The 14952-nt window shown below is 47.0% G+C and overlaps 1 protein-coding gene across 3 annotated transcripts; it reads left to right on the top strand.

Moving 5' to 3' along the window:
* The first annotated feature begins 7038 nt into the window (after nt 1-7038).
* LOC106580290 (neurofilament heavy polypeptide) lies at nt 7039-12677 on the top strand. 3 transcript variants are annotated; one of them, XM_014161132.2, is made up of 5 exons: nt 7039-7830; nt 9546-9745; nt 9838-9962; nt 10155-11754; nt 11815-12677. In XM_014161132.2, exons 1-5 carry the CDS (start codon nt 7044-7046, stop codon nt 11989-11991), a joined length of 2889 nt encoding a protein of 962 aa, XP_014016607.2. In that variant the 5' UTR covers nt 7039-7043; the 3' UTR covers nt 11992-12677. The 3 variants fall into 3 exon arrangements, with proteins under 3 accessions (XP_014016607.2, XP_045559134.1, XP_014016606.2); XM_045703178.1 differs by having other exon boundaries at nt 11785-12677; XM_014161131.2 differs by having other exon boundaries at nt 10155-12677.
* The last annotated feature ends 2275 nt before the right edge of the window (nt 12678-14952 follow it).

The following is a 14952-nucleotide window of genomic DNA, read 5'->3' as shown; positions in this document are numbered from 1 at the left end:
AGGTCTATAACAGTTTGGGTCTAGAGCTCTTAACCACTAGGCTACAATGTTTAGACTGTTCACAATATTGGGCTGTAGAGAAAAAACGATTCTCTGTGTCGAGGTAAAAGTGGGGTTGGGATTACTCTGTGGGGCCTGTAGAATCTATATATGGTGTTATTTCATGGGGGAATGTGGTCTAAATACCTAGCAGCACTTTCTACTCCACCCACTTCATGGGTCCCAATGCAATACGTTGCATATGCCTATAAATTACATATTGGCTGTATAGAGAAAAAAATATTCAATGTCGGCTGTCTGGGAGTACACACTTTTGAGCCAGATTGTGTGGTATGCTAAGGTGGGAGGGGACTGAAAGCAGGCTGGACAAGGATTGGCCAGGGAGCAGAGAGGCGGGGCAGACGAGAGGAGGTAGGACCACAGCAGGCTGAGTGGCAGGTGGCATCATCAGAGCCTGGCACGGAGACAAGATCCATCACACCTCAGTCAACTGCAGCATCAGACAGATGCCTTTATTCTGTGTGTGTGTGTGTGTGTGTGTGTGTGTGTGTGTGTGTGTGTGTGTGTGTGTGTGTGTGTGTGTGTGTGTGTGTGTGTGTGTGTGTGTGTGTGTGTGTGTTACATTTACATTTACATTTAAGTCATTTAGCGTACGCTCTTATCCAGAGCGACTTACAAATTGGTGCATTCACCTTATGATATCCAGTGGAACAACCACTTAACAATAGTGCATCTAAATCTTTTAAGGGGGGGGGTTAGAAGGATTACTTTATCCTATCCCAGGTATTCCTTAAAGAGGTGGCGTTTCAGGTGTCTCCGGAAGGTGGGGATTGACTCCGCTGTCCTGGCGTCGTGTTACTCACTGAGTGTATCAGGTGTAGAGCCTGGATCTCTGCTTGTGTGTTTCCCAGCTGTCTGTTAACCAGGAGGCTTTGGTGCAGTGCACACACACACCCCACGTCTGTCTCCAAAGCCTTCCTATAACACAGCACAGCACTGACGGGACGACCTTACACATAAACACACACACGCACACCGTTGGTCGTCACACTCTCTCACCATGCATCTGAGAGGCTTGTGAGGTGTGTACCTTGCCACTGAGGCAGAGGCGTTTGAGGGTGTGTATCTGGGCCAGCAGGTCTCTTGGGGCCAAGGGGGAGGGGTCTCTCTGAAGAACAGTCAGGGCCTCTGAACACCGCCCCTCAGACAGCAGCTCAGCACCTGGACAGGTAAGGGTTAACCTCTCTACCCTGGACAGGTTAAACTAACCAGCATGGAGAGCTCTAAATGGTCAGACCTTGAGCGATGACAGTGCAGATATGAAGGAGGCCCTTCAGCTCCCTGGGGTGCACTACCACCGCTGGCCTGACGGCACTCATCTCCACATCCCCCTCTCCTGCCCTCCTCCGAACATCCCTCTCTCCTGCCCCCAGTCCCTCAGAGAGAGAAAGCAGCTCTTCCTGCAGACAGAAGGAACCAGAAAAACAACGTGAACATTTGTGATGTGATGTCAGTGTGTAACTGTCAAAGAGCTATTGTTTCATGACCTCATTCCTGATTACTTTACCATGACCTAATACTCTAATCCTGTCCAGTTACATGTGAGGGGTGTCAAACACACACACACAGTCTAGTGCAGACAGAGCAGCAGGGAAAACGTGAAGCCCAGGGACATTAAAACCGTACCCTAGAACACTAGGGGGTCGGGAGGAGGACGGTCACAACCTACAGCCCCTAGAGCTGCACAAAGGTTGGGGGGTGAGGTGAGAGAGATGGGGGAGAGGTCAAAGATAGATGGGGGAAGGAGAGAGACTATTGAAAAGACAGTGTTTTCCTTTCTTCCTCTCCATCATTATTTGCATTACATCACTACTACAGCATCAAACCTAGTCATGTCACGGTTAAGGTGTCTGGGGTTTCCTATCTCTCCCCAGGCTAGCGTTTTCCAGACTAGGTCCTTGGGACCTCAAGAGTTGCACATTTTGGTTTTTGCCCTGACACTATACAGCTGATTCAAATGATCAAAGCTTGATGATTAGTTGATTAGCTTCCAAAATATTTTTAACAACGGTGAGGGACTGCCAAGATGGAGGCATAGTGGCTTCAACACAGCACCCGCTGTTAGTCATCTAGTGTATATATAAATCATTGTGTAGGCCTGGGTACCAAGATGGTGTGATTTCAGACCGCAATTCGGGCGTCCCCAGCACGAATGAAACAGCCATGGACCAATGGCGAGGATCAATGGGTGTAACTTGATATATTAAAAATAAGTAGTAAAAAATGTCCCTAAATGCGGTCTGCAATTACACCCTTCTCCTTTGTACAGAAGTATGGAGTTTGGAAACAGTCCTGACTGAGTGTCCATGAGATGGCGCCAGATGACCACAGTGAAGAGAAATTTAGGAGAGTACCAACATAATTCCTCAAATTAGAGGGACCCTCTGATGAGTTTAGAATTCCAGTTTATGTCATTGTGTGTGTCATGTGTACAGTTATTGCCCTCTCTCTCTGTCTGTCACACACACACACACACACACACACACACACACACACACACACTGGGATTATACACCTCCCTCTGTAACTGGATCCTGGACTTCATAACGGGATGCACCCAGGTGGTGAGGGTAGGCAACAACACATCCACCACGCTGACCCTCAACAACTCAGGGATGCGTGCTTAGTCCCCTCCTGTACTCCCTGTTCACCTGCGATTGCGTGGCCTCGCACGACTCCAACATCATCATTTGCAGACAACACAACAGTGGTGGGCCTGCTCAGCGATGATGATGATAGCCTACAGGGAGGAGGTCAGAGACCTGGCAGTGTGGTGCCAGGATAACAACCTCTCCCTCATTGTCAGCAAGACAAAGGAGCTGATCGTGGACTACAGGAAACGGAGGGCCGAGCACGCCCCCATCCAAAGTGACGGGGCTGTTGTGGAACAGGTTTAGAGCTTCAAGTTCCTCGGTGTCCACATCGCTAAGGAACTAACATGGTCCACACACATCAACACAGTCGTGAATAGGGCACGACAACACCTCTTCCCCCTCAAGAGACTGAAAAGATTTGGCATGGGCCCTCAGATCCTCAAGAAGTCCTACAGCTGCACCATTGAGAGCATCTTGCCTGGCTACATCACCGCTTGGCATCCGACTGCAAGGCACTACAGAGGATAATGCGTATGGCCCAGTACATCACTGGCCTCCAGGAACTCTATACCAGGTGGTGTCAGAGGAAGGCCCTAAAAATTGTCAAAGACCCCAGCCACCCAAATCATAGACTGTTTTCTCTGCTACAGTTATGGCAAGAAGTACTGATGCACCAAGTCTGGAACCGACAGGTCCCTGAAAAGCTTTTACCCCCAAGCTATAAGACTGCTAAATAGTTAACCTGGAATATCTGTATTGAACCTTTTTGCTCTAATCGCTTTTGACTCATCACATACGCTGCTGTTACTGTTTATTGCCTATCCCGTTGCTTAGTCACTTTATCCTTACCTACCTCAATGACCTTGTACCCCTGCACATCGACTCGGTACTGGTACCCCATGTATATAGCCAAGTTATTAATATTCATTGTGTATTTATTCCTTCTGTTATTATTTTTCTATTTATTCCTTCTGTTATTATTTTTCTATGTTTTCATAGTTTTTTTATTTCATTGTTGGTTAAGTAAGTTTAAGCCTTTCACGGTTAGTCTACACCTGTTGTTTACGAAGCATGTGACAAATAACATTTGATTTGACACACACACACACACACAGACAGACAGACAGACAGACAGACAGACAGACAGACAGACAGACAGACAGACAGACAGACAGACAGACAGACAGATCGGTACAATGTAATACAATCGAAAAGCTTAATTGTATAGAAACTGACTCATCTATATGAGGCCTGCCAGTAGAGCTCTGTCTTCCCAAGGTCACTCTCTTCTCTCACCTCTCTTTTTCCTCCTCCTTTTCTTTCTCCATCATCTCTCTCCTCCCTCCATGTCCATTAGGTCTCGCTCTTTCTTCCTCTCCCTCTCATCTTTCCCTTCCCCTCTTTTCATCTCCCTCCTCCCCTCTTCTCTTTCTCTCCCTCTTACATCAACACCTTCCCCTCCCTTCCTCAAACATCAAACTGAGTGATATTCCAAGGACTGAGAATACAGGACTGGCTCCACCCCTCCATTCTGGCTCAGTGATCTCCACTTGCAGTGGCCTCATATATAATGGATGTAGTGAGTAACTGGGACTAGGAGCGTGTTGAGTGTTTATTTCTGGTCTGATTGTGATGCTCTGTCTGTCTGACTGATATGTAATGACAGAGTTTATGTCTCTGAGGAGGAGAAGGTCATGACAAAGTGTGTGTGTGTGTGTGTGTGTGTGTGTGTGTGTGTGTGTGTGTTTACTGTCACGTATTCACAACACTGGAAGACAGAGAGAATGAAGAGCTGCACATGAAACTTTCAACTATTCCGAACACAATAATATAATTGAAACAATGCACGTTCTGAAGCCTTCAAGGGTAGATATGTCAACAAAATGTCTATAAAAGATTGTGACAGATGATTGTACTGTATGTGTATATTTATGAAGATATAAATGCGTATATTATATTAACGACTATAAAAAGCAGAGAAAGACTACAAACCTGCTCATTGTGCATCTTAAACAGCTCCCTGTCCGATGGTTGTGCTGACTCACTGTGCTGTGGTCAGTAATGATACCTAGGCCAGTGAGGAGAACTCTGAAGTCAGGGATGACTGTGCTATGTATAAACTGCTGAGAGTATGCAATACAAACTGATGAACTAATAAAGGTTAAAACCGAAAGATTTCTGTGTGTTGTCATTATTATATTACTCTAATACAAATGCAAAGAGATACTATATTACTCTGGTGGGAATGATACTGATGGCTGCTGTGATGGTCTTGACGTTACCTGATGTGCTCACTTTGAGAGAGAAAAACTAGCTTGCTAAAATAGATCATTTACTGGTACAGTACTAAGATACTGAACTAAACGATGTAAATGCTATAGCTTCTGTCATGTTCCTGTGTGTGTGTGTGTGTGTATAGATCCTAAAGGAGTTTGATCAATAGGTGCTGTAGGGACAGAATCATCCCCCTCAGACACATTCCTCCAAATCAGCTGACACACACTTACTAGGACTGAACTAAAATAGCAAGTGTGCTTGTGTGTGCGTACTTAATGCTCAGTCATCTCCCCTTCCTTTAACAGGGCTATTGACAGAGGTATGTCTGGTCTCAACTACTGCATTGGAGCTGGTCCATTCACTTTTATCAATTTCTGATGAGCATGATGAAAACAGATTATGACATCAAACCTCAAACACTCTTACGATGTGTAAAGCTGTCAGTGGGCCAGGTGTGTGTGTGTGAGAGAGAGAGAGAGAGAGAGAGAGAGAGAGCGAGAGAGAGACCCCCTTCCAGCATTTGGGAACATCTCAGACAACAAAATCTATGGGTTAAAAAACCTAGCAAAAAAACATTAGCTGACATGGGCTAGTTGATCTTGACATTTCTGACAAGTTATGAATAACTTTCTAAGGTATGCAATGACTGACATGCTAAAGTGGCTAAAATGTAAAATGTTCTGCTGATAAGCGGTGTGATTACCGCTGCAGTGTGAGTCTGCAGATCCACTTCAACCTGTCAGGCCCTGATCTGTTTCACCTGTCTTTGTGCTTGTCTCCACCCCCTCCAGGTGTCGCCCATCTTCCCCATTATCCCCAGTGTATTTATACCTGTGTTTTCTGTTTGTCTGTTGCCAGTTCGTCTTGTTTGTCAAGCTTACCAGTGTTTGTCCTGTCAGCACCTGTCTTTTCCCATCCTCTCTTTTTCTTGCCCTCCTGGTTTTTGACCCTTGTCTGTCCTGACCCTGACGACTCCCCCTGAGCCTGCCTGTCGTCCTGTACCTTTGCCTCTGTTCGCTGTAATAAACATTGTTACTTCGATACGGTCTACATCTGGGTCTTACCTTATCCTGATACAACCCACCTGGGACACACACCTGGCCAACTGACAGAACCACACACACACACACACACACACACACACACACACACACACACACACACACACACACACACACACACACACACACTGTAATGTATTCACAGAGCACTGACAGAGAGAATGAAGAGCTCCACATGAAACTTTCAGCCTAGTCTAAACACAATAAAATGATTGAAACCTGAAATGGAAATGTTACATCAGCTATATTTCTTCTTGTCAACATGGTATTGTGGATATCATTATGTTGGCCTAATATAACGAAGATCGTACAATCATATCTTACACAGATGGATTCTTACACAGATGGATTCCTACACAGATGGATTCTTACACAGATGGATTCCTACACAGATGGATTCTTACACAGATGGATCCTTACACAGATGGATTCTTACACAGATGGATCCTTACACAGATGGATCCTTACACAGATGGATTCTTACACAGATGGATTCTTACACAGATGGATCCTTACACAGATGGATTCTTACACAGATGGATCCTTACCCAGATGGATTCTTACACAGATGGATTCTTACACAGATGGATTCTTACACAGATGGATCCTTACCCAGATGGATCCTTACACAGATGGATTCTTACACAGATGGATTCTTACACAGATGGATCCTTACCCAGATGGATTCTTACACAGATGGATTCTTACACAGATGGATCCTTACACAGATGGATCCTTAAACTAGATATATAGTAGGAACCATCTGCATAAACCCAATGTCCCGACAAGATTCTTGCGGTCTGAAGTTATTAGACATCATGTTTAAATCATGCAAGTGACTGACTAATGTCAATTGGACATTTGGGTAAAAATTCAAGCATCATACTGTTCTTCTGTAGTTAGTCTGTGTGAGGAAGGAGTGGTGCATGACGATAGCGAAGATGATGTATCCTTAAAGAGAGAGAGTGCCATGCTGAGTTGTGAGTTTCTCTTCCCGCGGTATAAAAGCTCACCTCTCTCCATCCTGCCGCAGTCTGCATCCGGTTTAGAGATGAGCTACCCACTGGACCACCTCTACGGCCACGGCTCCTACCGCAGGGCACCGCAGGGCCTCTCTGCCCGGCCTGCCGCTTCCCTCTCCTCCTCCGGCTTCCACTCCCAGCCCTGGACGACCTCTCAGCGCCGCCGCCAGGCCTACAGCCAGACACCCTCCGCCGACAGCTTGGAGATCTTTAACGGCGACATGACTCGGAGGAACGAGAAGGAGATTCTGCAGACACTCAATGACCGGTTCGCCGGCTACATCGACAAGGTCCGTAACCTCGAGCTGATGAACTCGAATCTGGAGCAGGAAGCGGCTGCGCTGAGACAGAGCCAGACCGGGCGCGCTACCGTGGGAGAGCACTATGAGCGCGAGCTGGGGAACCTGAGGGGTCTGGTTCAGCAGCTTACCGGGGAGAAGGCACGCGCACTCTTGGAGCAAGACCACCTGGAAGAGGATATCCAGCATGTGCGGACCAGGCTCGAGGACGAGGCACGCAGCAGGGAGGAGCTGGAAGCCAAGGCACGCCTCATGAACAAGTATGTGGATGAGTCTGGGCTCGCACGGCTAGAGCTGGACAAGAAGCTGAGCGCGCTGCAGGAAGAAGCCGCGTTCCTGAAGAAGAACCACGAGGAGGAGGTGGCGGAGCTGCTATCACAGATCCAGGGTGCACAGGTGAGTTTCGAGGCTCGAGACACAATCAAGGCGGACGTCACGAACGCCCTGCGGGAGATCCGCGCTCAGCTGGATGGCCACGCGACCAAGAGCGCAACGCACGCGGAGGAATGGTTCAAAGGTGAGAGGCGCAACTTTATATCAATCTACCTTTACCTGGTTTTACTCAGCGATGTGTCAGTGAGAGAAAGCCAGGTTTATAGAGTTTTAGGGCTCTGATGTTACGGTGCAGTTTGCTGTCCATGGTGCTGAACTTTGGAGGAGTTGGCTATGGATCTCGTTTGTTTTACTATCAAATAGGCTCTTGGTACATAGTGGTGCATAGCCTATAGGCTAATATCAATCCTATTTGGGACATTGATTCGTTGTAAGGTCACCATTTGAAGCAAACTGTATTAGACTCTAGGCTATATATTCAGTTAAATCACTGCATAAACATCATCCAGTGCGCACCAATGACTGTAATGACAGCTTGTGTTACCCAAGGGTAGTATCGAATGGAACCATTCATAGTTATGGAGTTATAGGCTCTGATTGCATTTGGAAAAATAAAAGATGTGAATAATGTGGTGAAATAGCCTACTGGTTTATTTTATGGAGAGGAGAAAGTGTTCTGTCTGATGTAAATTTGTGTCTGCTACAGTCCTGTTTTGAAAGCCTTATTGCTGCTCTGAGTCCGATCATGCATTCCTGCCGCAGGCAACTATGAGTCAGCAGTATTAGGTCCCTAGAAACACTGATGGCGCATTCTAGTGTCCTTGGAAATGCATCTTGCCAAGAAAGCATCGGACACTCCCCCCCCCCAATCCCTACCTCATAAGATATTAAATATGTCTCTCAATCATTCCCGACACGGCCCTGGTGAATGTACGTATTAACCCCATAATTAGATATATTTTGCCCCTCAAAGTCACATATCTTATCTCACCGTCCTACCTTTTCTTATAACTTGCAGTCTCTTGAGTGTCATGCCATGTTCCTACCACAAGGGGAGCGCTCCTCTGCAGAGTCAGACGCAGCAGGGTGAGATGACACGTGTAGGGGGCGTCTGAGTACACTGTGTATATAGCATGTTAATGTGACCATAGAAATAGAATCAATGGATTATATTTCTATTAATGTGACTGTGGGGGTTTGCCTGTGTTTGGTGATTATGTGTTTGAAGATGTTGTGGCCCTGTGTGTGTGGTTTCCAGTGAGTGTTGTGTATGTTTTCTAACCTTCATAACATTATATAATTTCCTGAGGGCTACTGCCTCTACCTGAGAGAAGAGACCAGAGGACAATAACAATAAGATCATGGCTAATGCAGTCCTCCACCTCTAGCTCAGCCATCAGGGTCATGACCTGTCCCCATAGATACACAAGCAATGCTATTGTGTCCTAACTGTGTTATGTACCAGTGTTGGTGCTAGAATTAGGATTAGAGACCTTAGTTAAACTCTCTGAATGGATGGATAAATGTTGATTTGTACTGGTCCACCACCTCATTGAGTTAACATTCCTCCTACCAGTGACCATTCCCTCTCTTTGTAGCTCTGCAGCCGAATGTGATGGAGCTGTCCAGCTGACTCTGGCAGCCTGTTGATCAGTGTCCTGTAGCTGAGTCAGACCTCAGACAGACAGACAGGCACTGTCAAGGTTACTCCTGGAGGAGAGGATTTGTGTTCTCAATGACCGACCTCTGTGGTGGTCACGGAGGAAAAGAGAATGAGAGGATACAAGGAAAGGACACTATCTGAGAGTATAGGGTTGTTATAGCCCCTGTCCCTATGACCTCTAAAACCCTGTCTCTGACCCTGTTCCCCAACCTCACACCTCTCCCAAACCCCTGTAGTGCGTATGGAGCGGTTGGCAGATGCAGCTCACTCTAACACAGATGCGATCCGTGGTGCCCAGGATGAGATAGCAGAGTACAGACGGCAGCTGCAGAGCCGCACCATCGAACTGGAGACCCTCAGAGGAACCAAGGACTCCCTGGAGAGACAATGCATGGAGACTGAGGACAGACACCATGGAGATATCCACTCACTACAGGTACACTCCTCTGCCAGTCTGGCTGTCTGTCTGGCTCTTCTCTTTCCCTGCACTTTGACACGCATTTCTCACCAAAATTTGTGTGTGTGTAGGAGACTATTCATCAGCTGGACGGTGAACTGAAGAGTACTAAGTGGGAGATGGCCAGTCAGCTGAGAGAATACCAGGAGCTGCTGAACGTCAAGATGGCTCTGGACATAGAGATAGCAGCCTACAGGTGGGTCAGAGGTTAAGGGTGGGGGATATTTTTTTGTTAGTGCACTCATGCACTCAGATTATCTCTGAATAAGGCCTGCTCTTGTGAAAAAAACATGATTATCACAGAATAACTACTGATACATTTTTGAACAGGAGACTGTATTGACACACACAATTCAGACTGTACTTCCTGTGTTCTTCCCCTAAACAGGAAGTTGCTGGAAGGGGAGGAGACTCGGTTCATACCTGGGCCAAGCCTGTACTCCTACTCCTCTGCCCACCTGAAGCTGAAGGGGGAGGAGCTCTCAGACACAGTCATACTGGAGGAACAGACGGATGAGACACAGGTCACTGAGGTGACAGAGGAAGCAGAAGATGAGGAAGAGGAAAAGGGAGAGGAGACAGAAAAGGAAGAAGAGGAAGAGGAAGAGGGAGAAAAGGATGAGGAAGAGGATGAGACCAAAGCTGAGGCAGAGGAGGGAGAAGGGAAAGGAGTTGAGGAAGAGGAGGAAGGTGAGGAGAAAGAGGAAGAGAAGTCTAAGTCACCTGAGAAGGCTGCTTCTTCTCCATCCAAATCTCCCCAATCTAAGTCTCCCCCCAAAACCCCCCAGCCCAAATCTCCTGCCCCCAAATCACCTGAATCAAAATCACCCCAAGCTAAATCTCCCCTCCCCAAATCACCTGCCAAATCTCCCGCCCCCAAATCACCTGAATCCAAATCACCCCAAGCCAAATCTCCCCTCCCCAAATCACCTGCCAAATCTCCCGCCCCCAAATCACCTGAATCCAAATCACCCCAAGCCAAATCTCCCCTCCCCAAATCACCTGCCAAATCTCCCGCCCCCAAATCACCTGAATCCAAATCACCCCAAGCCAAATCTCCCCTCCCCAAATCACCTGCCAAATCTCCCGCCCCCAAATCTCCCACAGCTGTGAAATCACCAACATCTACATCTCCCCCCAGCAAATCCCCAGAGTCTAAGTCTCCCCCTCCCAAATCCCCCCTCCCAAAGTCTCCTGAACCCAAGTCCCCCATCCAGGAGAAGGCCAAGCCCCCTGCAGAAGACAAACTGGCCAAGCAGGAGAAGAAAGAGAAGGAACAACCCCAGCCTGTAAAGGAGGAAAAGAAACAAGAGCCAGAACCCAAGGAGAAGGAGAAGAGTGAGAGCCAGCCTAAAGAGGAGAAGGTTGAGGAGAAGACAGACAAACCAGAACCCAAGGAGAAGGAGAAGAGTGAGAGCCAGCCTAAAGAGGAGAAGGTTGAGGAGAAGACAGACAAACCAGAACCCAAGGAGAAGGAGAAGAGTGAGAGCCAGCCTAAAGAGGAGAAGGTTGAGGAGAAGACAGACAAACCAGAACCCAAGGAGAAGGAGAAGAGTGAGAGCCAGCCTAAAGAGGAGAAGGTTGAGGAGAAGACAGACAAACCAGATCCCAAGGAGAGCAAGCCAGAGGAGAATCCCAAGAAGACTGAGACCCCAACACCTGCCCCCTCTGCTGCCACCCCGGCCAAGCCTGCAGAGGAAAAGCCCGCCCCTGCCAAGGAGAGCCACGGCCCTGCTAAGAAAGAAGAGGAGAAACAAGCCAAAACAGATGACACACCCCAGGTAGAGGTGAAGCCAGCCCCCAAAGAATCACCACAGAAAACAGAGAGCACAAAGGAGGAGAAGAAACCAGAGCCCAAAGAGGAGGTGAAGAAGGAGGATAAGAAGGAGGACAAGAAGGAGGCCTCTAAAGCATCCGACATTAAAGAGGCAAAGGATACGAAGGAGGTAGGGAAGGCAGAGAAGGCCAAGAAGTCTTCTAGCACTGAAGTCAAAGACGAGAAGTCTTCTAGCACTGAGGTCAAAGACGAGAAGTCTTCTAGCACTGAGGTCAAAGACGAGAAGTCTTCTAGCACTGAGGTCAAAGACGAGAAGTCTTCTAGCACTGAGGTCAAAGACGAGAAGTCTTCTAGCACTGAAGTCAAAGACGAGAAGTCTTCTAGCACTGAAGTCAAAGACGAGAAGTCTTCTAGCACTGAGGTCAAAGACGAGAAAGCCAAGAAGTGAGTCACTAACACACTGCGTATGAGCCAGGAGAAGAGAGAGACGCCAAAGAACTATCGGGAGGGATGGGAAGGGGGGGAAGGGACGCTACTGAAGACCTGAGCAACCTTTGTAAAGGGAAGCCAGAGCATAGCAGAGCAGGAGACAAACAGTAAACAAACAAAGCAATAGCTTCTCTCTAGTTACTATCCCCGGGTACTCAACCCTGATATGATGCTTCTTCTAATCTATGACTGTAGTGAATGCAGAATGCTCTAAACTCTATCTGAATTGTGTCTATCTGACTGCCCGTCAATAATAACAAGTGCATTAAAACAGCACCATTGCCTTGGCTGGGAGCACAGCACAGGGCCATGCACCTTCTGAAGCCTTCAAGGGTAGCGATGTCAACAAAATGTCTATAAAAGATTGTGAAAGATGAATATATTGTACTGTATGTGTATATTTATGAAGATATAAATGCGTATATTATATTAACGACTATAAAAAGCAGAGAAAGACTACAAACCTGCTCATTGTGCATCTTAAACAGCTCCCTGTCCGATGGTTGTGCTGACTCACTGTGCTGTGGTCAGTAATGATACCTAGGCCAGTGAGGAGAACTCTGAAGTCAGGGATGACTGTGCTATGTATAAACTGCTGAGAGTATGCAATACAAACTGATGAACTAATAAAGGTTAAAACCGAAAGATTTCTGTGTGTTGTCATTATTATATTACTCTAATACAAATGCAAAGAGATACTATATTACTCTGGTGGGAATGATACTGATGGCTGCTGTGATGGTCTTGACGTTACCTGATGTGCTCACTTTGAGAGAGAAAAACTAGCTTGCTAAAATAGATCATTTACTGGTACAGTACTAAGATACTGAACTAAACGATGTAAATGCTATAGAGCTTGTCTATTCCTCTCATGTACATTTCAGCATACACACTACAAGGAAAGGAACAGTTCTGAACAGTACACTGTCTGAGTGCTAAGGTGGTATGAAGAGAAGCACAGTGGAGGTGAGGAAGATGAGGTGTGTGTGTGAGGGAGGAAGTTGAGGTGTGAGAGGGGTGTGGATCTCCTAAAACTGTGTGTGTGTGTGTGTGTGGTGCTGCATTGCGGCTGAGGGGTGCAGTGACCGGTGTTGCAGCACCCTCCCAACACCGCTCCCTCCTCCCCTCCACTCCCTGCTCTGACGTCGCCTAACTTTGGTTCATACATCCGGAGGTGGTCTGGAGAATAGTGCTACCTGAACAGAACTGTTCCCATCTTCCACACAACATCCAAGACTTAGAGAATACACCTGCCCCTTCACATCTCGCTCTTGTCCTTAGTTCAGGTCTCTCCTTATCTCACCTCTCCCTTCTTTTATCTCTTTCTCCATATCACACACTGTACCTGCTTTACATAGCCAGCCTGCTAAAACAGTAGCCATAAAGTAGAGATACTGCAGTAACCTGCCCAGCCAGGGGAGAATCTACACATGCTAATCTGAAGATCCATGCAAGTGCTGCAAAAGATAGAGCGCAGTATGAGAAGTGCTAAAAAAACACACCCTTTATTTCAGAACAGAAAAAGGTCTATTGTTGATTTTGATATGTTTGAGTCGGTCTCTGTCATTTCCTTGATGTAACACAGTGGTCCATAATCATCATGGAAACAACACTAATCAGCTGCACTGGGGGAGTGGTTGTGATATGCTGTGTAGTTGCTGACAGGTGTATAAAATTGAGAACACAGCCATGCAATCGCCATAGACAAACATTGACAGTAGAATGGCCTTATTGAAGAGCTCAGTGACATTCAACGTGGCACCGTCATAGGATGCCACCTTTCCAACAAGTTAGTTTGTCCAATATCTGCCCCGGTCAAGTGATGTTATTGTGAAGTGGAAACGTCTAGAAGCAACAACGGCTCAGCCGTGAAGTGATAGGCCACATAAGCTCACAGAACAGGACAGCCCAGTGCTGAAACACATAAAAATTGTCTGTCCTTGGTTGCAACACTCACTACCAAGTTCCAAACTGCATCTGGAAGCAACGTCAGCACAAGAACTGTTCGTTGGGTTTCCTTGGCCGAGCAGCCATACACAAGCCTAAAATCACCAGGCGCAATGCCGAGAGTTGGCTGGAGTGGTGTAAAGCTCACCGCCATTGAACACTGGAAGCACGTTCTCTGGAGTGATGAATCACGCTTCATCATCTGGCAGTCCGACGGACGAATCTGGGTTTGGCGGATGCCAGGAGAACGCTACCTGTCCCAATGCATAGTGCCAACTGTTAAGTTTGGTGGAGAAGGAATAATGGTCTGGGGCTGTTTTTCATGGTTCAGGCTAGGCCCCTAAGTTCCAGTGAAGGGAAATCTTAACGCTACAGCATACAATGACATTCTAGACGATTTTGTGCTTCTAACTTCGTGGCAACAGTTTGGGGAAGGCACTTTCGTTTTTCAACATGACAATGCCACCGTGCACAAAGCAAGGCCCATACAGAAATGGTTAGTAGAGATCGGTATGGAAGAACTTGACAGGCCTGCACAGAGCTCTTGATCTCAACTCCATCGAACGCCTTTGGGATGAATTGGAACGCCGACTGCGAGCCAGGCCTAATCGTCCAACATCAGTGCCCGACCTCACTAACGCTCGTGGCTGAATGAAAGCAAGTCCCCGCAGTAATGTTCCAACATTTAGTGGAAAGCCTTCCCTGAAGAGTGGAGGCTGTTATAGCAGAAAAGGGGGGGGACCAACTCCATATTAATGCCTATGATTTTGGAATGAGAAGTTCGACGAAGAGGTGTCCAGATACTTTTGGCCATGTAGCGAATCTCCCTGAATTCTGACAGGATATCATCACGTTCGTTAAGTTTCTCCTTGAATTCTTTCCTGATGATCATTCTCCTTGGGGTTTTAATGTAATCTCTTTATGTCTGATGGATGACTGGGTATTAACAGGAGACACAACTTGCAGCAAAAAC

Source organism: Salmo salar, chromosome ssa20 (genome assembly GCF_905237065.1).
Source record: "Salmo salar chromosome ssa20, Ssal_v3.1, whole genome shotgun sequence".
Lineage (NCBI taxonomy): Eukaryota > Metazoa > Chordata > Actinopteri > Salmoniformes > Salmonidae > Salmo > Salmo salar.
This window is presented reverse-complemented; position numbering and strand designations above follow the sequence as displayed.

What these genes read in the sequence shown, in the direction of transcription:
- LOC106580290 (XM_014161131.2), top strand. Translation starts at nt 7,044, where the DNA reads ATGAGCTACCCACTGGACCACCTCTACGGCCACGGCTCCTACCGCAGG. An exon ending in CGCGGAGGAATGGTTCAAAG is followed by an intron (nt 7,831 to 9,545) that starts GTGAGAGGCGCA and finishes AAACCCCTGTAG; the next exon opens with TGCGTATGGAGCGGTTGGCA. An exon ending in GAGATATCCACTCACTACAG is followed by an intron (nt 9,746 to 9,837) that starts GTACACTCCTCT and finishes GTGTGTGTGTAG; the next exon opens with GAGACTATTCATCAGCTGGA.